The sequence below is a fragment of the Suncus etruscus genome, chromosome 7 (assembly GCF_024139225.1).
Source record: "Suncus etruscus isolate mSunEtr1 chromosome 7, mSunEtr1.pri.cur, whole genome shotgun sequence".
Classification (NCBI taxonomy): domain Eukaryota; kingdom Metazoa; phylum Chordata; class Mammalia; order Eulipotyphla; family Soricidae; genus Suncus; species Suncus etruscus.
Window position 1 is genome coordinate 71,949,121 of NC_064854.1, and position 27,999 is coordinate 71,977,119.

General features: G+C 32.7%; 1 protein-coding gene across 1 annotated transcript in view; it reads right to left on the bottom strand.

The window, feature by feature from the left end:
• The window catches only part of ADGRB3 (adhesion G protein-coupled receptor B3), an 898,471-nt gene that overhangs the window by 457,523 nt on the left and 412,949 nt on the right, over nucleotides 1-27,999 (bottom strand). Inside the window, exons 9-11 of the mRNA XM_049776768.1 lie at nucleotides 27,822-27,923; nucleotides 27,383-27,489; nucleotides 1,836-2,030 (exon numbers count right to left, since the gene is read on the bottom strand). Coding sequence (XP_049632725.1) covers nucleotides 1,836-2,030; nucleotides 27,383-27,489; nucleotides 27,822-27,923 — 404 coding nt within the window. The remainder of the gene's footprint in view (nucleotides 1-1,835; nucleotides 2,031-27,382; nucleotides 27,490-27,821; nucleotides 27,924-27,999) is intronic.

Consider the following 27,999-nt stretch of genomic DNA (forward strand, 5'->3'; position numbering starts at 1 on the left):
CATATAGTCCCCAAGACAGGAGCGATTTCTGAGCGCATAGCCAGGAGTAACCCCTGAGCATCATCAGGTGTGGCCCAAACAACAAAAAAATAAAGAGGGGGGATTTAGACAACTTCATTTATATAAATGGTAATAGATAAAATTGTATTTTATTTTATATATTTTTGAAACTGGAAAATTTTCATTTTTGAAGAGAAAATTATCTTCAAAATGATCAAATATTTCATCCTGCTACTGCATACTTACGATGAAAAAGGTATTGTTCAAAACTGTCATATAACATTGAATAACTTCAAATAATTCCCAAGCAATACATTTTAGTATGGTATGCAAAAATACCATATTCTCAAAATAATATATAGATCTTTTAAAATCAAGATATAAACATACTTATAAATGACTCCATAATTACAAAAAATTACTTTTTATCTTTTCATCGATGGCTGTTCAAAGGAAACAAACAAACAAAAAGATAGAAACTGGCTGAAGAGATGTTCAGGAGGTAAAGTGATTGACTTGGCACGTGGAAGAACCAAGTTCAATAGCCAACACAGTTTAGGTTGACTGAACCGGGTCAGGAGTGATTCCTGAACACAGCCAAGACAATGTCTTGAGAAACATTGAATTTGGTCCCAAAACACTTAAATGAAAATAATAATTATTATAATATAATATAATTAATATAATATAATATAATATAATATAATATAATATAATATAATATAATATAATATAATATAAAACGATAAAGAATAAACCTCCAAAACAAAAATACCCTTTGCATTCATTCTCCAATTAGTATGTAAATGAAACTCCATCTGAAAAAAATTAGCTGACCTGGGATTTTTGCCAAACTTTTAATATAATTAAGTTTATAAAGAGATATAGGGATAGCATTGTAAAGAAAATATGGAAATTAACCATCATTAGGAGTACATTTTAGTTTAAAATGCAAAATTAGTTCAAATGAAAGGTATAGTTTAATTACATATGCTTTGTTCTACCATCCAATGTTTTGTTTTAGTTTGTTTGTTTTTTGGGGGGACACACCCAGTGATGCTCATGGCTTACTCCTGGCTATAGGCTCAGAAATCATTCCTGGCTTGGGGGACCATATGGGACACTGGGGGATCTAACCAAGGTCCATCCTAGGTCAGCCACGTGCAAGGCAAATGCCCTACTGCTATGCCATGCTCTGTCCCCAAGATTTGTTTTTATGCACAAAACCTGGGTTAGTAACTAAACTTTATTAGTAAATAATTAATATTTTCCTACTATCTTCCACAACAAGAATAAGTCTAGCAGTTATTATAAAATTTACTAATTCCAGTCCATAATAATTTTCTATGTGACTTATATTCCCAGATAGTATTCCCACAAAATTCAATATGACTTACCTTTCTAACAGTAAAATTCTAGTCAATGACTTCTACATAGCTAATTGCTTTCATTATGTTTAATGAACTTTAAATTGACATTTATAGCAAGAAGATACTATTAAATGTGGAAATAAAATACCTATTTATAACCTTGACTTTGGTATAATGACTTTTATCTGAGCACTTCACACACAGTCTCATTCAGAATCTCCTGGGGTGCTTTTACTTTTTTTATGGTTGAAGTGTTGACTTCAACTAATTTCTCAGTTACATTTGCCAAAGAATTAAGGTCATTTATATAATCTTCATTAAAAAACATGGTTGCTTTCACTGTAGGAGAATATGCTCCCTACAGATCAGATCAATAGACCTTTTTAGAGTGGCTACATGTTCTTTTGGTGTCAAAAATCCACTGCATTTCCTCTCATCTTTTCTTTACTAAATTGTCTCACTTACCTGAACACCATCAGAAGCAGGAATATAACTTGCTCTTCTAAAAGTGTCTGTCACATTTCTGAGGATTTCCACAGATATAAGAAGATCACCTGCATAGAAATTTTTCCTCTGAGTTAAATCCAGCAATGTCTTGGTCACCTGGGACATTCCATTACCTGCCAGGGTTCGTTGACCCTTAGCCAGGTGTTCTTTGATCTGTGATGTCAAAAGAACAAAATAAACATCAGAATCTTGATGACTATCAAAGTATCTTTATTAAACAGTACAATTGAATGACAGGGTAAATTATAAGACAGCATTGTAATACTTAAAAAGATGTAAAAATTGTAAAATGTGTATATCCCACTTTAGAGGGATCCAGCATTCAAAACCTAATAAAGGTATGCACCTTGCAGAACTCCCTTTTAAAGGAAATTTTAAAAATGCATCACATAATACATGTATTTATTATAATTTTCATGAAATAAAACTAAGCAATAGTTTTTCATATGTAAATGTGAAAATATTCACTATGTATTATTAGAGAGTAGAAATAAAGGCATTCTCAAAAATCATTTTTATTAATGGAAAAAATTTAATGATTTTTGCTTTATTTCTCAAAATAAACATCTTTAAAAAGCTGCAAAAATAGTTATTACAAGAATATTCTAGTTTAGCAAAATTAGCAAAATATTGCTAAACTTTAGAGGTCTTCTAAATGACTAAATTTGAGATTATTTTAGTCTCTTCCTAAAAAGAATCAAAAACAAATTAAAAAAAAAAATCTCTCAGCGGGGCCAGAGATGTGGCACTAGAGGTAAGCACTAGCCAAGGAAGGACCACAGTTCGATCTTCCGGCATCCCATATGGTCCCCTCAAGCCAGGGGAAATTTCTGAGCTCTTAGCCAGGAGTAACCCCTGAGCATCAAAAGGGTGTGGCCAAAAAAAAATTAAAAAAATTAAAAAAATTTTTAAATAAAAGAAAATCAGCTAGTATTAAAATGTGAAATAAGCCTTTTATAAGCAAAACTTAAATCAGTTTGATGTCTACATAAATCTGCTGCCAATTTTCAATTTTATAGCATAAGGTTTAAAGGAGTAAAAGTGTCTTGTAAGTGCAAAGCAAGAACCACTTGTATTTGTCTGTAAAAGATCATAACATAATTTAACATAATTGTTAAATCTATGATAAAATAACTCATCAAATTATCATCCAGCAGTAAAGAATTAACACCTGAAAAATATTGATGTTAACTTATAATGATTAATTTCTTAGTTATACACGTCAATATATCCTTTAAAGAACAATGAACCTGATTTAATCAAATAGTCAGAAAATTATAAAACTATTTTATAATTAATTTAAGGTAAGATTATTTGTTTATAATAGCAATAAATAGCATTAATGTATAGTTACCCATTTCATCACTACCAAAATGCCCAAGATTAACCCTTTTGAGTCTTCAGTTGAATTAGGTAAATTTTTTAAATATCATGTTTTATAATGTTAATCATAGTTGAGCATTAATCCCTCCACCAATATCCACTTCCTCCACTACTATTCCCAGAGTTCCATCATATCTTACCTTCCTAGTCTGTCATCTTAATAAGAACTTTTTTTTTTTTTGGTTTTGATTTTTGGGTCACACTCTGCAGCACTCAGGATTTATTCCTGGCTCCACTCTCAGAAATCGCTCCTGGCAGTCACAGGGGATCATATGAGATGCGGGGATTTGAACCAATGACCTGCATGAAAGGCAAACGCCTTACCTCCATGCTATCTCTCTGACCCTGAACAAGAACGTTTTCAAGTTTGATTTTTAAAGTTTGAGCCTTATGTTTGCATTGATATTGACTCCATGATTTGGATTTTTAGTTTTGTTCTTAACTAACCAATGTACCTGAATCACTTGACCCTTGTTATGTTATTTCACAATAACTTCCTCCCCTTCCACTCTTCTTTCCTCCTCTTTACTGTAGTCAAGATCTGAGCATTCTAAGCAACTTCCATTTACAAAGTTTATTTTGTTAATTTCCAATTTGATATTTCAATATATATACACACATGTTGGGTTTTGGCCACACCCAGTAATGCTCAGGTTATGCGCTCAGAAGTCCCTCCTGGCTTGGGGGACCATATGGGACGACGGGGGATCGAACCGCGGTCCGTCCTAGGCTAGCCCTGGCAAGGCAGACACTTTACCTCTAGCACCACCATGCCGGCCACTCAATTATATTTTTAATCTCAATACCTACCTAAAATATTTTTATAAAATTACAACCTTTCAAGTCATACTCTTTAACAATATGGAAACTTTTTAGTGATGTAGTACCAATTATTCAGATTTCATTCTATAGCCCTTGCCTTCAACATCATATTGTTGAAGACTCTTTGGAGATTCAGGTTTTAAAGTGCTCTGTCTTTATTTCATTCAATTTACTTTATGGATTCAGATCTGATCAAAAGGTCTTTTGGTCTACTTTGTATTGACATCTGACTAAGGTGTGAAATGTGAATCCAGCTTTAATTTCTCACTTATGATTATCCAATTGTCCCAACATCATATTTCGAAGAGAATGTCTTTAGTTCATTTCATGTAGTTCACTCCTTTGTCAAAGATTAATTGACCATGGGCTTGGGGGTTTGTCAATGAATACTCTATCCTGACCCATTTGTCTGAATATCTATCTTTGTTCCAATACCATGCTGTTTTGATTACTATGGCTTTTTAGTACAGAAGTTAGTTAATGAGATGTGTCCCAGTATGCTTTGGGTGTCTTTTATGGTTTTATGGTTCCATAAACTTTATCATTGACAATTTTGATTCCTTACAGTATCTTCTCTAAATTTCAATAGGGATTTCACTGAATCTCCATATTAGTTTAGATAATATGGCCATTTGGATAACATTGTTTCTTCCCATCCTTGAGCATGGAATGCTTTTCCATTATCTTATGTCTACTTCAATATTTTTCTTAACTATGCTGAAGTTTTTGTGACCTAGGTCTCTTACTCTTAAGTTGATTCTTAGTTATTTGATGGTCTTGATACTATTTTAAATGGGATAAACTCTGATCATTTTCTCCTCTGTGTCATTATTTGAATAGTGGAAAGCAATTGATTTTTGTATTGATATTATACACTGCCATATTTCTAATTTTTGGTTCATTATATCTAGGAGCTTTTCTTTTGTAGACCATTTAGAGTATTCAATGTATATCACAACATTTGCAAATGTATGTAGTTTGACCTATGCTTTTTTATTTTGGGTCCCTTTTATTTCCTTATTTTGCCTGATTGCTATTGCTAGAAATGTTAAGAGTGGGGACAATGAAACAATAAACAACCAAAGGATAGTTGATTTATTGGGAGAAAATAGTTTGACTCAACACATCAGATAAAGGGTTGGTATCTAGGATATACAGGGTACTCACAATAGTTGACACCACAAAATCTAAAATCCCCAATAAAATGAGGAGAAGAAGCCTCTAAGGAACAAAAACAAATGGCCACAGGCATATGAAATAATGCTCATCTTCACTTATTATCAGAAAAATCCAAATCAAAATAACAATGATATACCTTACACCAGTGAGGATGGCATGTATCAAACATATTGAGAACATTTTGTGTTGGGTGTAGTAAAAAAAAGGAACTATAGTCCACATTTGGTAGGAGTGCAGCCTGGCCCAAATCATTTGGAAAACAGTATGGAGTTTCTCAGTAAACTCAGAATCGAGCTGCCTTATGACCCAGTGTAGTTCGTCTCTGGGGTATATATTTCCAGAACAAAGAAAATAATTTCATCCAAAAGGATGTATGCATATCATTATTCACTGTATAAATCAGTACAATAGCTGAGTTAGAATCAACCTAGATGTCCAACAACAGATGAGTGGGTCATAAAGATGTGATATAGATGATATATGCAATGGAATACTTCATAGGAACAAGGAGTGATGCAATCATGCAATTTGCTGCAACTTGAATGGAATTGGTAATATGTTAAATGAAGTAAACCAGATGAAGAAGGATAAACAAAATATTACATCATTTAAATGGGGTTTTAGAATAACTGCACAAAGAGATGCCATGGTTTAAATTGAGGCTGTTGAGAACACATTAGGTCCCAGACTATGGTGAGGTAAAGGTAATCAATTGAATGAGGGAGGAGAAAGACTCATATAAAATGATGGGACATAGGGGCCTGAGCAATAGCACAGAGATAGAGCCTTTACTTTCATGTAGCAGATCCTGTACAGACCCAGGTTCAATATCTGGCATCCCATATGGTCCCTGGAGTCTGCAGGAGCAATTTCTGAGCACACAGTCATATGTTATCTCTGAGCACCACTAGGTGTGCCCCACAATTTAAAATAAAATAAAAAAAAATGATGGGACCCAAGGTTTAAGGTTTTTTTGGTGCATTAGTAGTGTTAGAAAAGAGAACTAAATATCCATACTAGAGTCAACAACAATGAAATCTTCCAATACAAACTTGAATAACTAAACTTAAAAAAGGTGTCTGTTATGACAGAGCAAGGTATAAAGGCATGGGATGGACTCTGGGAATATTGGTGGAGAGGAAATTTGAGACAGGGAATGAGATTGGTTCTGAAACATTTTATGTAGAAAACCCAACATGTATACCATTTTAAAACACAATGGTTTAAGAAAAAAAATAATAATGAAAGACATGCTCTTCCCTTTGTGCTACTCTAAACACAATCTATTTTAGGCAATTTGGTGTTTCCCATTTTCTTTTCAAATTTTCTTCCTGTCTTCTCATAATGGCAGCTATCACCCAATGACTGAATCACAAGTGCTCTAGCTCCTTTTAGATGTAATGTTCATACCTGTGGAGTGGCATCAACATAGTCATGATACAGATACTCAGAAGGATATTTAGTCACTCAGATTATGACTGTCAGAATTGAAAATAAGCTGATGAGAGACAATAGTATATACTACTATGTTTATCTCTAGTCCTGACTCTACACTACTGATGATTGTTTGCAATATTCTATTCAGAATTTGTGTTCTCATATGTCACTCATTTAGACTTGAACCTTTTAGATAGAGATTGAGGTCTTCCTTTTTGAAAGTAGAATATCATCATGAAATATTTTGAAAGCTAACTGTTTAAAAAAGCAATGACATTTAAAATATATAGTAACATTTTTTAAGAACTTCTGACCCCAAAATAACCTACCAATTAGCATTTTACTAAGAGAAAGTAAAAATAGGAATGACTTTTTTTGCCTGAATCCTGAATAGAGTAATTCATAGAACTACTCTAAATAATGTTACTCAATGCTAGAGGAAGCATGATTACTGTAGAAAACTTGACAAATAATGCTAGTCTCTATTTTCACATTTGTTCATTTTGGGTTTTTTTTTTTTGGAAAAAATTATTACTTTTTGGATTTGTTTCATCTAACACCTAGAAGCAACTACTACAGTGGTTCTTTGGATATGTGGGATTTTTGAAAAGCACTGTATTCATATATTTAAACAGTCAATCAGGTCTATGTATTATTTGTTAACTTACACTCCATATCTCTCACAGTAAATCATCATAATTTAGTCATATGCATTTATATTCTATTATTTTTGAACCTCAAGAATAGGTCCTAGGGGCACAGTATGTAGGGCATTTGCTATGCAAGGGAAACCAGCATCCTATAAGGTCCCTCAGCCTGCTAGAAGTGATTTCTGAGCGCAATCAGGAATGCACCCTGAACGCTGCTATATGTTTCCCCAAAACAAAAACAAACAAACAAACAAATAAAAAGATTATGTCCATTTTCTTCTTTACTGTAAAATTTTCTTAGAGATAAGTTATAATGAGCTAACTGAATCTTTAAAATACAATACATTGAAGTTAATTTCTTAGAGCAAAGTAAGAAGCACCTAAGTTTTAATGTATGTCTTTACACATAATTATTTTTACCCCAATGGAACCAATAAGAGACTCAGTTTAAGATGTTTACTAGTTGAAAATTGCTACAATATGACTTAAAATTAAAAAAAAAGAATTTAAAATATTTAAAACAACCCTCAAAAGCTTAAAATAATAAGCATAAGACTACTGCAGAGAGGAATGTATATTGAGTCTTTCTTAATGTTGTTTCTAGAAACCACACACCTTTTCATTTATTCACTAGTTCAAGTCAACCTTGTCTTTTTATTTTTGTCACTATCATTAAGCATGTTCCTGGACTTTGGCACTGACCTTCCTTTCTGTGAGAAGTAGGTTTCTCACAATTTTCACATTTTTCTGTCACTGCCTCAGAGAGGTCCTAACTAATTCTTATCTAAAAAATTGTCCTTATTATTCTCTATTCATCCCAATCTTCTTTACCATGTTAAACATTACCAGTTTGATATTGTGGTTGTGCTTTCTCTTTCTTTGTTTATTTATATTTTATCTTTTTGTTTTGCTTTGTTTTATTTTGGGCCACACCCAGTCATGCTCAGGGGTTACTCCTGGCTCTGAGCTCAAAAATAGCTCCTGGTAGGCTCGTGGGACCACATGGAATGCTGGGATCTACCCGTGTTCATTCCAGGTCATCCACATGCAAGGCAAATGCCCTACCACTGTGCTAACTCAAGCCCCCATTTATTTTTAGAATGTAAATCCAAAGAGAGATGACTTGTCTATTTTGTTTATTGATATATTTACATTATTTAGTATTAGACCAAATAATAAATGAATAATTTCATTCCATCATTTTTATTTGATATAAGATTATTGTGGGTATATTTTTAAGTTGTTATAGTTAGTGCATTTACAAAGTTTATACCAAAAATTATCTTTTGCAAGCATAAAATAGTATTGGATAAATAATAAGCTATCAGATTTAAAATACTATGCAGCTATACACTGTTAAAATTTTTGTGAAGATGAAATGATTAGAGTATAATTTTAAAATATCATAAATTCCAATCTTCAATTTTGCACTCATAATCATCACGGATATGACTTACAAAGTCATGAGGATTCAGAAACTTCTCCATTACATTTAGAATGCAGCAGTGACTGCCAGAATAAACATCTGAATATTTCAAATCAGTTCTACCTCTACTAAATGACCATATCTGTGTCTATGAGGGATCTAATTTGCAAAGATTTAAACTATTTCTTCTCTTCAAACAAAAGCATCATAAAACTGACTTCAATCTGGAGAATAAAACACTTAGATAACATCTTTCTGCAGTAAAAATAGAATAATTTCAATTTGACTAATTGAAAACAGGAAATACATTTTTTCACATCTGGGTCAGTATCCACTGCAGCCCAAGTCAGTGGTAAATTAACATCACCACCATCTGACAGCTGTTTAATGTATTTCTATGGAATGTGTTATTCTCAGTTCAGTTCTTCACTGACAGGTGCCCCGATCAACAGCTCTCACAACTGACACTGATTAACTTACTTCTTTACATTGTCCGTAACTTGTTCTAAGAACAAATATCTTGTGATATTTGTACACAATGGTGTAGATTATTAGTAACTTTTTAGAGCATAGCAGATGTTTATATAAGACTAATTTTCATCCATAATATACTTAGTAGAAAAAATTTCTAACTTCATGATATTCCTTTTACAAGTAAACTGTGAAAAATTTTTGTTTTTATCTCAAAAATGACCTTTCTAAATAAATCAATCCATATTTACCTTCTGCACTGTTTCTCTTTTCCTGATAATATAAAAGTAGAGTTCAAATTGGATTTTTTTATCTGAACTTTTCTCAGTTTCAAATTGTCACTAGTATTCTGTATCTCCTTATTTGTTATCTCTATGATTGAACTTTATAAATTCCTCAATAATTTTTAATCAATAGTCTACTTCAATTCCCTAAAAATAAGGTCTGGTATTGCATATTATATTTAAACATGAAATTCTTATAATGCTACTGGCTGTTTAATTACTGCCTTCATTTTCTGATTCTTTTCAAAACTAGAAAAATCTAATTTGAAATCCACATTTTAAGGTGTAATTTAAACTCAACCAGCAACCACCCAATTATTCTTTTTAAAAATGTTAAATATATTACAGTTAGAGTATAGATAAAGTTATATAACTTGTAGGATTTTATATTTGAGGAGTACTGGGAGTATCAAGCAATATCCAGTAGAACACAGGAACTAAGAATGGCTCTATTATCTTGTTGACTACATATGGTGCCAGGAATAATTTCTGTATTAATAGTGGCCCCTAAAATTTGGATTTATAATGAATTACTACATAGAAAAATAACACAACCTGTAAATTAATATGAGTAAATGTCATATTATATTTTATGATAGTTTGCTATAAATATAGAAGTAAAAATATTCTATGATTATTCTCTCTTCATTCCAACACTCTTCAAGTTCCCACTTCTCCATAAAATTTTTCTTAAATTCAACATATTCAGTCTGTGGATAAATGCAAATTTCAGGTCTAAAACATTAATGATCATGGTACTAATTATAACAGTTCCCTAACTGGTGAGACATCATCTTTCTGTGAAACATGCCCATCCAGTTTGTATCAACACCATTTAAACAAAATCCTGTTCTGCAATGTCAATCTTTAACTTCACTATTATCTTTTCTTCATCCTACCATATTTTGCCATGATTTTGATCTATATAATTATTAGCTAATCCTTCTTTTTTTTTGTTTTGTTTTGGTTTTTGGGCCACACCCATTTGACGCTCAGGGGGTTACTCCTGGCTATGCGCTCAGAAATCGCCCCTAGCTTGGGGGACCATATGGGACGCTGGGGGATCGAACCATGGTCCGTCCTACGCTAGCGCTTGCAAGGCAGACACCTTACCTCTAGTGCCACCTTCCCGGCCCCAGCTAATCCTTCTTTAACATTACTCTTGGATTCTATCCTTCTTTTAATTTTTTTTTTTTTTTTTTTGGTTTTGGGTCACACCCAACTGCGCCCAGGGGTTACTCCTGGCTCTATGCTCAGAAATCACTCCTGACATGCTCGGGAGACCATCTGGGATGCAATGACCTTCTGCATAAAAGGCAAACACTTTACCTCCATGCTATCTCTCCAGCCTTTCTTTTAGATTTTCCTTTTGTGATAGTCTCTTACAAATTATTTACTAAGGATTTCTGATTGTTTTACTTGATTGTATTTTGGAGATAAACACAGAAGTGCTCAGGGCTTACTCTCAGCTCTTTCCTCAGGGATTATCCTAGGTAGTATCCAAGGAACAATATATGGTGCCAGGGATGCAACTGTGTTCTAGTGCAAGGCTAATGGTTTAGCTCATTTTCTATCTCCTTTATCACATGATTTTGTAAATGTCAACAATCTCTAATTTACTTTCTTTAATGCAATTGATATACTCATTTTTAATAGATCTTTAAGGCGGTGCTTCCCCTAACCTCCAGATGGAGCTGAGCTCTCAAGTAGTGCTCATTGGATTAAGGAGCATTTCTAGCAATATTTAGCCATATAGGACTATATAGTTCAGTGCTAGGACCTGAGGATGAGGTGATGCTCAGAAGTCTATGCTAGTAGTGTTCAGGTTTTCATGTGATACAAGAATATAACCAAGGTCAATCAAATATAAGTTAATAATTCCTTAACCCTATACCATGTCTTAAGCCTCTCTATATATTTTAAAGCTCTATTACTGTGCAATATAAAATATATTGTTTTAGTTTATTCATAACAGTATGATCTGTAATGTGTAAGTAATTTAGATGCTGAAAACTGAGACTCTTCTATATTTTAAATGTAATCCCACATCTTTTGGTTTAATTGATATTTCCTAGACTGAAAAGATATTATATAATTAAGAAATTCTTTTGTTGGTAAGCAGCAGTGGTTGATTATTTGCACTGCATATGGTCTCCTGAGAACTTTCAAATGAACAGTGAGCAACAGCAGATCAATTAATTAATCCCAATAATTCTTTAAGAGAAAAAAGGTATCTTTACTTTGTCCTTCTGAATCTTTTTCATATAACTGCAATTTTGATGTATTTTTAAATATAATAGAAATAATCTTGTTTCCCATATTTTGTAATAGATATGCTCTTATAGTAAATATTATAATAGATAATAATAAACTACTAAGAATCTTAATTTGTATTCATCTTTGTTTCCCAAGTAACTTCTTTCACATGTCTGACATGCAAAGATATGGCTCAGAATGTTTGCAAAATTAAACTTGAGTTGGGGCTGGAGTGGTGGTGCAAGGGGTAAGGCATCTGCCTTGCCTGCACTAACCTAGGACAGACCTCGGTTTGATCTTCAGGCATCCCATATGGTCTCCCCAAGCCAGGAGCGATTTCTGAACTCATAGCCAGGAATAGCCTCTGAGCTATGAGCTATGTGTGTAGCCCAAAAAACAAAACCAAAAAAAATTTAAACATGTTATATTTTGGTGTGTAACTATGATCTCTAAGGTTCATTAGGTTCATAATAGCAGTATATGACTGTGTAAGTATGTAATAACTGAAGAAAATCCTCGTTTTTGATAGAAGTGTTTGTTAAATTAACTAAATTTTATTTAAAAATTTATTTGAAATTTTATTTAAAAATTACAACTATCTACAGTTATTATATAATTGCTTTAATAAAATAGTACAATTATATAGCATTTATTGTGGACCTATAATATGCGAGTCATGGCCTAAGTGGTTTTTATGGGCCATCTTATTCAAATTTTATAACCACCATTAAAGGTAATACAATTAGCCACATTTTATACAGATGCAAATATAACCACATTTTTACAATTAATCACATTTTAACAGATTCAGGACAAGAAATGTAATCTAGTTAACTGATTTTTCCAGCATTGCATGGCTACTAAATAGTATTTCTTATGTTGGGGGATAGACCTTTAGGTGACTCCATAAGGGATCCAGACAAGAATAAGAATGAGGACATTTCTGATGATTATTTTCACACTATGCCAGATGGTCGAATGCTAAGATCATACAGGTGATATTTCTAGGGCCTTGCTTCCTAATCTCTTGACTGTCACCCCAGTTATAAATCTACCTTCTTAAATTGTTGATTACAACCTCATATAGTACCATGTATCTGAATCTTTGGTTTATTAATTGTTCAAACTGCTTCGATATATACATATATAGCCAACCCTGATTTAAAACTGTGGCATTGTACGGCCAACTAAGTTTACTGAGTATTGCTCTGTTATTTGCAGAACTTAAATGTAGTACCATAACTTCATATCCTAGAATTGTAAGGTCCAGGCATGGTAAGTGGATAATTGATCCTAAGGGCCATAAGGAACCCACAGTACTATATGGGAGACTCTTTTGCCAATTTTTTTAAAATTAACTGTACCAACTTTAAAATCTTTAAGAAACTTTGTTTAAATTTTATTATTGCTATTGTTATTGTTATATCATTATTGAATTTGGGTGCCACATTTGGTGTTCAAGGATGACCTATGTCAGTATTCAGGGAATTATACATGGTTCCAAGGATTCAAAACAATTATGTAAGTCAAGCTTCATTAATCTATACTATCTTTCTGGCCTAAGAAGCTCTATTCTTAAGCCTGCATTAAACATCGAGTTAGATAATCTGGTTACAGAATCCAATATCTTAAAAAGTAAAGGTCTAAGCCAGGATTTACACAATGTTTTTGTTACATCAATCAAAACAATTAAATAACACTACTTTGTTGTTTTAAGACATTAGATTTTTGAGCTAAATATAGGCATAGTTTAGACAATGGTTTTGATGTTTGATTTCTAAACTTCAATCTCTCCATAGATTTCAGAGAGTTTTGTTATGACCTGTAATTCACCTTTTATTCAATTTTGTTCTTTAAGTTAATATGCTAAAACATATGTGCTGTGTTGCACCACAGAGGGACTTACCCATGGGTGACTAAAACCAACACTGCTGCTGCTGAAGAGTCAGACACATGTATCATAAAAAAATTCCATGACTGCCATTTCTTGTAGTCAATGAGCCACAGCATGATTCAGGAAAAAACAAACAAACAAAAAAAAACACCACACTGAAAGGTTCACATGGGGAAACAACCATGCTTAGTGATGAAGATATTAATTTGGAACATTCCTTATTGTTCAGAACCAACCATTAATATAGCCTTTCCTACAAAAACGTTAGAGAAGTATGGAGGGTGTTCAATGAACTAAAAGAAATCATAGAAAGAACAGAACAAGAGCCAATAAGACTTAAGAGGATGTGGAAGTCAAAATAAGAAAATTTTCAAAAGAAATAACAGAACTGAAAAACTTGTTAGGCAAAATAAAAAACTCACTGGGAGTCCTCACAGCAAAGTAAAAGCTGCTGAGAACAGAATCAGTAAACTGAAAGATGATCTGAATAACACCTCTATACAATAGAAGACAATGGGAAAGTGGACAAAAACAATTAAAACACAGCTTAAAGAGACCAAAATTGAGGACTGGAGAGATAGTACAGAAGGCAGGGTGTTTGCCTTCCACACAGCAGCAATTCAATTCTTGAAAATTCAATTGACTTGAGTTCAATTCCTGGCATCCCATATGGTCCCTTGAGCCTACCAGGAGTGAGTTTTGAGTGTTGAGACAGAAGTAATATCTGAGCACCACTGGGTGGTGCTACAAAAGAACACCCTACAAATAAAAGGGACCCAAATAAAGACACTCCAAAGCACTGCAATGATGAAAACTACAGATAAATATAGAATAATAAAAGTAGCAACATCAAAAAAGGAAAATTACATACAAAGAAATACCCTTAAGATTCACAGTAGATTTATTTATCAAAAGCAGCCCTCCAGGCCTATAGACAGGAAGGCAACACAAAAATATTGGGAGTCATAGACATCTCCCTAACACCTCTTCGGAGATCATCAAGGAAAATTTTCAGCAAAATGCAATGAAAGAAAATAATAAAATTCAGGGCAGAATTTAAAAATAATCAGATGTGAAGATCAATTAGAGCAAAATTTGGTTATTTTAAAAAATTAATCAAGTTTATAAATTAGGGCTACAGTGATAGCATAGTGGTAGGGCATTTGCTGTGCATGCAGCCAACCCAGGATGGATCAAGTTTGATCCTTGGCATAATAATAATAATCACTCCTTTAAGGAGTGATTTCTGACCTCAGAGCCAGGATTAACCCCTGAGTGCTGGCAGTTGTGCCTTCCTTAAAAAAAAAAAAGATTGATAAACCATTAACTAGACTCATAAAAATGAGAGAATCTAATAAATAAAATAAGAAATAAAAGGGATACACACATATATGTATATATTTATCACTACTAATTACAGAAATTCAAAGATTAATTAGAAATTATTTTGAGAGCTTTTTTGCCACAAAATAGAAACTGGAAGAAAGGTATAAATTTTGGACTCCTGTAAAAGTTTGAACCAAGGTGTTCTGGAATGTACAAACAGACATATTATGATTGAAGAAATTTGGGGCCAGTGAGGTGGCACTAGAAGTAAGGTGTCTGCCTTGCAAGTGCTAGCCAAGGAAGAACCTCGGTTCGATCCCCCGGATTCCCATATGGTCCCCCCAAGCCAGGGGCAATTTCTGAGCGCTTAGCCAGGAGTAACCCTTGAGCATCAAATGGGTGTGGCCCAAAAAACAAAATAAATAAATAAATAAATAAATAAAAATGATTGAAGAAATTTAAATGGTAATCAAAAGTCCTTTCAAAAACAAAAGTCCAGGCCCATAAGGGTTCATTAATGAATTGTTTTAAAGTTTTAAAGTGGACCTACTACCAATCCTTTTTAATTATTTTTAGGAAATTAAAGATACAAAATAATCTCAAGTAGCTTCTCTGAAGCTAACATTATATTACTAACAAATGCAGACAGATACACCACACACAAAATAGAGAACTATAGGCCAATATTCCTGATAAACACAAATGTGAAGAGCCTCAAAAAATATTAGCTAACAGAATGAAACTGATCCTCAAGAAAGTCATACTACATGCCCAACTAGGATTAATTCCACAGATGCAAGAGACACATGAAAAAATGCTTCAATCACGAATCACCAGGGAGATGAAAATCAAAACAACCATAAAGTACCTTTTACATCACCAAGACTGGCACAAATCACAAATAACAAGAACAATGAGTGCTGGCATGTATGCTGGGTAAAATGGACACTGTTTATACTGTGGGAATATAGAGTAATTAAGCCCTTTTGGAAAACAATATAGATATTCCTAAAAAATCTGGACATTGAGCTTCCATATGATCCAGTAATTCGACTTCTAGGGATATATCCTAGAAAAACAAAAACACACATGGGTGACTAATAAAATATATCTTTATATTTATACTATGCAGCTAAAAGAAAAATTTAAGTCCTGAAATTTGCTTATACATGAATGGATATGGGGATTACTCTGAGTAAATGAGTCGGAGGGAAAGTGATAAACATAGAGTAACTTCACTTATTTGTTATATAGACTATATAACACTTCATTAATAATAGTGCAAACTACAGTGTCAGAAAGAAGATGAAAGTAAGATAGATAAAGAGAACATGAGAAATAAGCAAAATTTCTGCCCAAAGGAAGGAGGGTGGGATGGAAATGGGGACATAGTGATGAGAAACTTTATTGCTAAAGGGTTAGTCATATTGTTTCATTTAAAATCTTGACAAAGAATTTTGTTATCATTATGCTTAAATAAAGAATAACAAACAATTCATATATTTCTAGATTTCCTGTAATAAAAATGATTTGAGAGAGCAAGTTATATATTCTAGAAAGAATTACTTAGCAATTCTTACATGAAATGTTTGAAGGTCTTTAAAAATGAAATCTTCAACTGATATCTCAAAGATTATAAAATAGATGATTTTGGAAACTTAATGCTCTTTCTTAATTGAATTTTAGTCCCACGAAATGGAGGCAGACAAACAGATAGGCAGAAGTCTTTCCAGGGAGCCATTTTTATTCTAGGTCCATATGCCCCCATACCAAAATCCTGGCCTACAGGCATGATGGCTGAATATCAATAGGACTGCTGTGTTGTTTGCCTAGATGCCTCCCTGAGAATAGGGGTGCAGTCCTGGCAGTCACTGCTGAGAAAAGTTGTGCCCTAAGTTAGTGCTTGGCAGAATAGCAACAATGAACCTATTAAACATTAATGCATAAGAACTAACAATGACAAATAGATTAAAAAAAACTGTGTGCCTTTGCCCCTTGCATGAAAACAAGAATTGCTAGAACACACCCTCTCTACCCTAAGCTGCTGGTAGAATATAAAATAATATTTTCCATAGCTGGTAGAATCAAAAATAATATTTGTGGCCAGTTAATAATCTGTAGGTTATGATAATGTTTGTTCTTTTAATTACATATGCCCTATTTTTACAATAGTTCCCTGGTATAGCATTTATAGACAATGAGCTTGTATTTTGTTGATTAATAGTTGACTAGAAAAAATGATATCAAGAGGAAAGAATAAATATTTTTCTGATTTCTGTTTAGGGTAAGTGAAACTGATGAAAAAAATTTAAAATACATATAATGTTTAGATGACTCTCCAATGACTGTGCTTAGGCATAATGTTTAATTATTGACTAAAAATCATGTCATACTTGACCTACCCAACTTCTTACTATTGATAATATTTTGCTTAAATATGAATCAGAACTCTCAATAAATCAGGATCAGTTCCAACAATGCTTGAGTATGTCTGGTCTCTGATATCCACTCTTTGCTGACTCCTCTCTCTCTCTCTCTCTCTCTCTCTCTCTCTCTCTCTCTCTCTCTTTCTCTCTCTCTTTCTCTCTCTCTCTCTCTCTCTCTCTCTCTCTCTCTCTCTCTCTCTCTCATCCTCTTGAATAATCCTGAAGCCCCTCTCAGTGCTGACTGAGTTAGCTGGCCTTCAACTATCCAAGATAAGTAAAAGCACCAGAACAACAGAAGGGAGTTCTCTAGCTACCACAGTTAGGCTCCATCTAGCCACACAGTCAGAAGAAAAAGGCCAACATACAGACTGGCATACGGGTTTTCTTTGACTCAGAAGAGTCATTTTCATCCCAGGTCAGTGGTCCTCAAGAAGAGCAGTTGCACTGTGATTCACTCTATATTCTCACATTTCTTTTAGGCAATGAGCTAGGTCACAACAAGACAGTAATACAGATCCCACCAAACTTAAATTAAGATGGTGTTTCTGAAGACTCAACTAGTGTCATACACCTTTTTTGCCCCTCTAAAGAAAAGTTTGGAGAGAAAATCTTGAGCGCATTGATGAAACTCAAAAGAAATATAAAGAAACAGCAAATAAGATTTAAAAAATGATAAAAACTTCAAAATATATGACAAAACTAAAAAAACTTCAAGACAATAGAAAATCTCACTGGAAGAGTTTACCAGGAGAATAGTTGCTGCTAGATCAAATCAGTATCTTGAGTGGCATAACACCTCAGGAAAACAGAAATAGGGAGAAAAGAGATTTCTAATAAAAGAACAATAAAAGGTGGAGCAGTGGTGTAAGTGGTAGGGCATTTACCTTGCACATGCTAACTTAGGACAGACCGTAGTTCAACCCTCCGGTGTCCCACAGAGTCCTCCACGCTAGAAATGATTTCTGAGTACATAGCCAAAAGTATGGCCCCAAAACCAAAATAAATACTATAAATAATTAAATTATGATAATTGAACTTTCACATGATATTAACAAAAACAAAATAATAATAATTGGTGTCCTAGAGAGCCAGGAAGAAAATCTCTATGAAATATCAAGTCAGAAACCTCAATGCTGAGAGCTCCAAGAGCTGAAGACATGTGCACCCATATCCAAGATGCCCAAAGAGTACAAGAGAAGAGAAACCACATAAAAGTCTTCCAATGATGAAAACAATATATAGGCATAAATACAGAAAACAGCATAACCAAAAAAGAAAAATAAATAAAGATGCATTATGAAGTCTTACAAGCAGATTTATCACAAGTGACCCTACAGACCTGAGGCAGTGAGATCGTGATAGGAGTTTAACATTGTGAAACTCACCCTCTGATCTGTGATCAGTTCAACTTCAATAAATGGGGCAACAATTGTGAATTGGAACCAGCAGATTCACTTCCATGAGTGGTTTTGGGAAGGTAGTCAATAACCTCCTTAAAACTGAATTCATTTCTCTCTTTAATATCGAGCACAAAAGCCCAATACAAATAGTTTAAAACCTCTAAACCATAAGTAACAGAGAGAAAAATGTAGGAAGAACAATTATGACATTGAAACTAAAGGCTTTCTCAAGGATAAATTGCCTTTAACTAAGAAAGTGGAAGTGAAGGTAAACAAATGGGGCAATATTAAACTAACAAGCTTCTGCACCTTAAAGGAAAAGGTGGCTAGGATACCAAATCTACACATGGTTTATAAGACAATGATAGAGCTTACCAAGAAAAACATCTAAAAATGGAAAGAAGAGATAAACAGACATTTCCTCAAAGAAATACAGATGGTCAAAAGATACATGAAAATATTCTCCACATCATTAATAATCAGGAAGATGCAAATAAAAACCAATATCTCATTCCACAGACATTGATCTACATCATAAAGAACAATAACAAAATGCAAGTAGATGCAAGTATGCAAGTAGAAAGAAATTCTCGTTAACTACTGTTGACAGTGTCGACTGGTCCAGCCTTTAAAAAAAACATCATAGATATTAATTACAAAAACAGAAATTGAGGATATATATGAACCAACAGTATTACTCCTAGAAATATTAATTCCTAGGAGACCAAGAAACACAATGCAGAAATGCCCTTTCCAACCTTCTGTATTGTCATTCACAATAACCAGACACAAGTGTCCAAGAACAGGTGAGTGAATAAAGAAACAGTGGTATATCTACACAGTGGAATATTATGCAGCTGTTAAAAATTAACTCATAAATGTTCTAATGTACATATTAGAATGGATGAATATGGACAGTATTTTGCTGAGCAATATGAACAGAAAGTCAGAAATAGATGTGGAATAATAACACTCATTTTAAATACAAAATATTAGAATGGCAATAATATAAAGACATAAAAACAAGGGTCAGGAGATGTACATGATAGACAGTGTGATGTATTTCTGGCAGAGAGATAACTACAACAGTAATATTTAAAAATGATCACTTTGGACAGGAACTGGGTGCGGAAAGGAAAGAAAGTAATGCATATGATACACCTCCAGTTACACTATTGCAAAGCATAGAGTCTATGAAAAAAATGGAATAGAGTAGGAGAGAGAAAAAATGTCTGCCTCACAGGAATCTAGAGGAGAGATCACATGTGAAGGGTGTTGTATCTTCTACAACTGAAACATGACTAAGATAAAATTTAAAACTGTGGGGAAAACACTGTATTATGAACAATTTTATAAAGCACAGTGTTTACATAAAGTAAAAATTTTAAAGGAATTTTTGTTATAGATATGTATCTGATCAATATATGTTCTTAGGGTGGGGAAAATAAATATGTTTTTAATCAGCTAGTTAAAATATTCCAAAAAGTTTGTGATCACAATAGTTTTTTGGTCTTCTGTTTTTCCATTTGATTTAAACCAGTGGCCTAAGAATAGTATAGTATTTAAAAAAAACAATATGTAAGATTAGAAAAAAGAAGAAACAAGAAGTTTCTTTAATTGATAATTAAATAATGATTAATTTAGAATAAAATCAATAAATGTTCCCAAAACTATTACCAATAATCACAGAATACCGTGAAGGTAATAAAATTCTCTTTTATTTATCTATTTGTTTATTTATTGCTTTTGGGGCCACATCCAGTGCCACTCAAGGGTTATTCCTGACTATGTGCTCAGAAATCGCTCCTGGCTTGGGGGACTATATAAGATGCTGGGGGATTTAACTGAGGTCCATCCTAGGTTAGCACATGCAATGTGCCCTACCACATGTGCCACTGCTCAGGTCCAAATTTATATATTTAAATAATCAGTTTTGGGAAACAGACTTCCATCACTGTACTTTTTGTTCTTGGGTCACTTCCTGGGATAATTGTCCACTTGTCTCAGATAACGTAGTTCTGGAGTGAGGACATAAAGCTACTCAGGAGGACCACCAAGACACCAAGACACTGCTAATGAGTTTCCAGGTCAACAATTGCTGTGCTAGGAAGTTAACTGAGGTCTTGTTCATTCAAACCACATGCCCCTTACACCTGTGCTTTCTCACATGCACCTGATGGTATTTTTATTCAGTGGACTAATAAAACCCAAAGCATTTACTATGGGTTTTTAATATCCCACAGGCTATATTTTTAATCATCTTAATTTAGTTATTGAATTAATTCAGAAAGCTTTTATCATCTTAATATTTCTATTTAAAAGTCCAATTTTCTGTGAGGATATGTCTGCTTGCATCATATTCCTTTGTGAGAATCACTAATTCAAAATAAATCCATAGTGTTTCTGTGTCATTCACATTTAATACTGTTGACTAGATCATCAATGAAATGAAAAATTTGAAGTTTAAAAATAATGTATTTAGTTTTGAATTAAGCTTCCTGCTCTCTCTATAGAAATAGTTAAGCCATGGTTCAAAGAGTAGGTGTACTTCTGAAATAACCTTATTCCTTTCACTTTATGCCTCCTACTGCCAGCCAAAGTTTTCTCTATTATGTCAAACCTAAAAAAGATTTATCATAGTCACTCTGTAGAAATGGCATACTCTGAACATCATATATTTATGTTATTTTTGATATAAACTCCTACGATCCATCTGTAAGGCAAATTAATGGTTCTTACAGCTCTAAGTGTCATCAATTAAATGATTATTATATCAGTAGCTGCTTTTCATTTCACTTACATATAAAAATTTGTGCATAGCTTATTTAAGTTTTTTTTGGGGGGGGGTTGATCTTTGGGTCACACCAGCAGCACTCAGGGTTACTCCTGGATTTTTTACTCAGAAATCGCTCCTGGCCAGTCTCAGGGGACCATATGGGAAGCCGGGATTTGAACCACTGTCCTGCATGCAAGGCAAGTGCCTTACCTCCATGATATCTCTCCGACTTTATTTAAGTTTTATAACTTTGTCATTTTCTAAAAATAAATTAAAAATCACTCATTACCTTATTATATATAATTACAATTACATAACTTACAATTATATGTCCACGAAAGATATAGTTTCTAATGGAAAAGTAAGCATACCATTTTCTAGTATATAGATGCTTCTTTGTTTGTTTGTTTTGTTTTGTTTTTTTCAGCCACTCCTGGTGATGCTCAGGGGTTACTCCTAGCTAAGTGCTCAGATGCCTTACTGCTTGTGCCACCGCTCTGGCCCCTATAGATCCTTCTTAAAATACTCTGAACTTGACATAAAAAGTTTATGTCATCCTCGAGTTATCTAAAACTCAGAGTTCAAATGTGAAAAGATACTTTTTTTGTCTACAGCCATTGTAATATGGTAGATATAGTTAAGAATTCCACTTCAAAAATTATAAGTGTATTTTTGCAAAATACTAAGTGTGAATAGCATTTGGCCATGAAAACATTAGATGTCTCAATTTCCAGAAATTCCTATAGAGACAAGTTCTCATTACTTTGAAATTTGCAATGTTTTGTGAAGAGATTAAACTTATTCACAAAAAGTATGTATATATATGATAAATATTTTCACAAAATCTAGAAATTTCTGAAACAACATAAAAGCATATTTATATACTCAATATAAAAATTAGAAATATCTTTAAATTTAGACTTTGAATTTGTCATGATTGCAAGTCCCAGCTGGATTGTAAAGGTATATATATATATGTATATATATGATTTATTATCTTAATATTAAATATATCTATAAGGTTTATGCAAATTTATAATCCTTACTACGTATGGAAATTAAGATAAGTACCTTATTGTGATGATGGTTCAAAGCCCAGTATTGCATATATTTTCCAACAGCCTAAATGTGTGCATCATAAGTACTATCAGGTGTGACCTCTAAATCCCTGAAACAAACTTAAATATTTAAATTGGCATAAGAACACTTTTGCTCATTACTTATCATGTTACTAAGAACAATTAGTGATATCCTATTTCTCATAGTTTTTGATGGATTTCTGAAAGATGAAAAAATACACTGATACTGACATATTAAGGTCTGAACGACAAAGATTGCTTCTATATGAAACTTTTTGTTTTGAGCTCTTTCAAGTTTTTGTACCTATATCCTAAGAGAGTTTGCCTGTGAGTAATGGAGGCAGTTACCACTAAATTGAATTCTTGCACTTAGCAATTTCAATCAATCTTAAATAAAATTTATATCATTAACTATTTCAACATCAATGTGCATAAGAAAAATAAAGGGAAAATTTTAAAAAGAAGAACTAGAACAGAAATGTCATCTTATGGGGTCTGTGTGTTCTGAGAAGAGCACAGCTGTTACACTTCATTCTGCAGTTGTTTCTTGATTCATTGAAAACACATAAAAATACATAACCAAAACACATAAATAAACATCACTCTCTTAGGTCACAATGAAAAAGAAACTAAGAAACCCATTAAGCTTAGATAACAAAGATAGAAGTTCAGAAGACCTACCTAGTATCAGTCACCTCTACAGACCCTCTGAAAAGGAGAGTTGTTGAGGACGTTTAATAACTCGGACACCTTGGACAAACGGCAAATAAGACTCGAGAAGATACGACATATAAATGACAAATTTATACAGAAATGATATAATTGAAAAACTTCAAAATGAAGGCAAAAAGAAAAATTCACTGGAAGGCATCACAAGCAGAATAACAGCCGCTGAAGACAGAATCAAAAAGTAGAAAGATGAACTTATAACAACTCCATACAACAAAAAAAAAATTGGAAAATGCCTTAAGATATATGAATATAAAATGGAAAATATTCTTATAATAAGCAAATTGATGAAAAATTGGGATAAATTCAACAGGGACAACATAAGATTAATTGGGATCCAGAGAACCAGAAAGGAAACCATTATGAAGAGTCAACAAACAAAGTTAACATGCTGAAAATTTTCCAGATTTGAATAGTGCAAGTACCCACATCCTGGATGCCCAAAGAGTACCATCAAAAATGACCAAAATAAAGCACTCCAAGGCACATTTTAACCACAATGATAAAAGTCATAGACTGAGAGTACTGGAGGCAGCAAGAACAAAAAGAAAATTACATATAATACAACTTCCTTATGATACAGTAGATTTATCACAAGACATACACAAGACATACTGAGAAACCAAAGGCAGTGTAGAAGATAGTGAAAACAAATAAATAAAATAAAAATATTATCAAGAATATTTCACCCAGACAAACTGACTTTCTTTTAAGTTTTAAGAATGGATGCACATCTTCACAAAAAAAGCAATAGTACAGGAAATTTACAGATTTAAAACCACAATTAAAAGAAGAACTAAATGGTCTACTTTAAGCAAGACAAAACCCATAAACACAACAAACATATACATAAGATAGCACAAAATCCCATAACAATCATTTCTCTAATGTCATAAAATAAATACCCAATCAAGAGACACAGAATAGCAAAATGTTTCAGAAAATTGATTCAACATTTTTCTCTCTGCAAGATTTAAAAAAATTTTACTACTTAATAACTTTTATTAGTTTTTAATAATATTTTTATTATTTAAATAAATAATAATAAAAGAAAAGAAAAATAATTTAAATAATCCAAGAAAATACAGATTCAATGTCAAAGGGTAGAAGACATAGGTAGTCATTTTAATATAAAACAACATAAAGTTTAGGCTTAAAATTGCTTCTTTGAATATTTTCAGTTTCTTTCTAGGTAAACAGAAGCAAATCTAAGTGCAGTTTATATATGCATATACTATGCCAGATCTCATGAGGATTGAAGTTAATGTAAAAATTTCTTCAGTTAATGCCCTGTACATTGTAGGAGCTTAATTCACCGAGGTTTTGTTTTACAAGATCATGTATTTTATTAAAGCATAGAAGGCATCAAAGGCAAATACTGTATATACATATATCTAGATCTACATACATATAGGTTGTCAAAAAATAATGATTTCTGTGGTGTTCACAATTTAAGACCCTTCTACCTTACAAAAATATTTGTTTTTCTCCGTTATCTAATAGTCTAAACTCACAAAGTACTGTATAAATACTTTCTTTAGAATGACATTTTATGTCAAAAACAGTGATACTGTTTTTGTTTTGTTTTGTTTTTGTTTTGCTTTTTGTTTGTTTGTTTGCTTTGAACTTTGGATCACACCAGGCATCTCTCAGCGGTTACTGGTGACTATGCTCAGAAATTGCTCCTGGCAGGCTCAGGGGATCATATGGAATGCCGGGTTTTGAAACACTGTCCTTCTGCATGTAAGGTAATGCCTTACCTCCTGGCTATCTCTCTGGCCCCAGCACTGTTTTTTTTTTTTTGTTGTTGTTGTTTTTTTTTTTTTGTAAAAAAAAAAAACAAACTGTCAGGACTGAATTTAAAATTGGTTTATACAAGAAATTACTCATTTATTAATATGAATACTTAAGAAGTTAACTTTTATATTATTAAATTTAAGTAAGCAACTTTAATGTCTAATATTAGGTAAATTAAATATTCTTTAAAATTAGTTATATCAGAAAGATTTTGATAAAGCTTAATTTTAAGAAATAATGCTCAGGTTCTGAAACCTATTACCTAAAAACCAATATATGCTTTTATCAAAAATTTTCAGCTATTAAAATGATATATTTTTGAACACACATATCTATGTATACTCTACTTCAAAAATTCAAAACTGGCATTGATGATGCATCTCATCTCAGTGCCAGTTGTGAGCACATTTTTATAAAATAATTTAAAATCTGGATTCAATCCCAGTTCAACTAAACAAACAAACAAAAGTGACAAAAACAACTGTAGAAATAAAAATAGTATACTAATCCCATGCTCCTCCCACTGGTAACTCCTTGCAATAAAAATAAAAGAGAACAAAACTAACAACCAAATGTTGTGTTTACTTATGAAATCATTAGTTTAATCAATTACTTTTTTGCTAAGAACAGTTTTATTCTGTCATTTTAATGTTGATTAAAATAATTAAAAGTTGCTTAATATCATCAATCATTAATGTGCACAAACAGCATAAGCATATGTATTTATATGCAGTTGTATTATATGCACAACAGTTTACATTTATATGCACAATATATGTAAATGCATACTGATATAAGTAAAATAAGGTTTTACACAATCATATAATCAAGTGAAATACTAACATATAATGTAAATATAGTAGATTGTATTTAGATTTTGGATATTTTAAAATTAGCTTTTTTAATATTGATTAATACTAATTTTATTATGTAAATGACTTTTTCATCCACAAACAAGAATAATCTGATTATTTTTAAGAATTATGTGTATTTATGGTCAAATAAATTCACTTTGGGACAGCAGACTTTTATAAATGTAAAGTTTAGGTTAGGTATACAAATATGCTGATATTTACAGACTTGGTGTATACAGTTGCCAGACCATACAATCAAAGTGCCTCTACTCCAAAATTCCATAACCAGAATTACCTCCAGACCACCTACTTTCTCTTATCTAATAATCACAATTTGTACTATAGTGCCCAACATTCATTACCACTTGATACTCTCTAAACACTGATTTTATTAGTAAGGTGCTAGTAATGTGTGAACCTTCTTCATATCTTGAAGTCATAATAGTCTCAGAAGGTCAGGGTTGTAGTTTAGTGACAAACCGCATGACTTGCATTTACTAATGATCACTGATACTGCAAACAAAAACAATTAAATTAAACAAAACATAATTAAAAATAAAAAGAAACAAAAAGGTAATAGAAAATAAAGGATATAAAAACAGATTATTCCTGCAACTTTCAACTTTCCAGTTGGCTCAGATTTCTGTTTTGTTCTCAGGCCCTGATGTTTATTGATTCATGTATGGAATTCTTGTTCACTCTCAGAATAAAATGATAACAATCTCAGATAATGACTATGACTTACACTCGTAAAATAGCATACAAAATTTATTTGAGCTCAAATATTCGTTATACTCTGACTAATTTAATGCTATGTGGGAAAGGAAGACTATATTTGGAAAATTGGCCCATCCAATCTTTCACAAATGATTAATTTTTCTTTTGCAGTAATACTATAATTCTTTTCATGCTATGATTTCCCAGCTTTATCATTTTCCAAGTACTAAAATATTAAAAATAATTTCATAATGTATATTATTTTGAAATCAGTTTTACATATACTTAACACATTATTTTATGATTTTACATAATTTAACTCCTAGATCAAAAAATCATAAGGCATTGGTCAGTTATTTCCCTAATTAGGAAAAAATTATTTTACTTGCTTAGCAGTTTCCTTTAAAAACTCAAACCTTATGAACAAAATCATTTAGAGTAATTTATAAAAATGCACTTTTCATTGCATCCTTTTTCCCATAGGCAACTTTTTTTTCCCAAATAATTCACTCATTTGTACAGCAGAAGGTTAAATTCTCACACAGTAATCATTAGCAAAAAATAAACAGAGCAAGGACTAAAGCTGACTTTGCACCTACTGAATGCTGCAAGTGTCTGTACTCATTTGATATGCATCTTGCAAAACTCGGCTGTTCCCAGAAGGCCACTCCATGAAGACTGAGAGAGCAGCGTCTGCTAGTGGTGCCTGTGCGTCACAAAGAACAGAGAGAAGCTTTATAACAGGAATGCTAGAGAGCATAACTGGATGGCAGGCTACAGAACTGGGTTTGTAATTTCTCTTGACTAAAAGAAGACATGCATATAAAATTGTCATTTGGCTTATCGTGATAAAATATGTCACAAAGTAATGATTTCATCAGTAACATGTTCTGATCTCTTCACTAGCTCAAAAATATTGCTCATTATTAAACAGATTTATTTATAGCAGAGGATAAAATCTTGACTATATATGCAAACATAGCATGCAGTTCTTTGATGACAATCAGTATTTGGGATCGGTGGGCCATCCTGTTTTACCTGTGGCATTCAGTGGGCATTGATTGAATGCCAAGTCACCCGCTGGTGTCCTTTTCCACACCATCGACATAAGATAATCCTCCGAGCAGATTTCATAAGGTGCTGCAATTGAAAGCAGAGGAATCTGAATGACAGCAGTGAATATATTTTTAATATCTGAAAAAATCTCAGCTGCAGA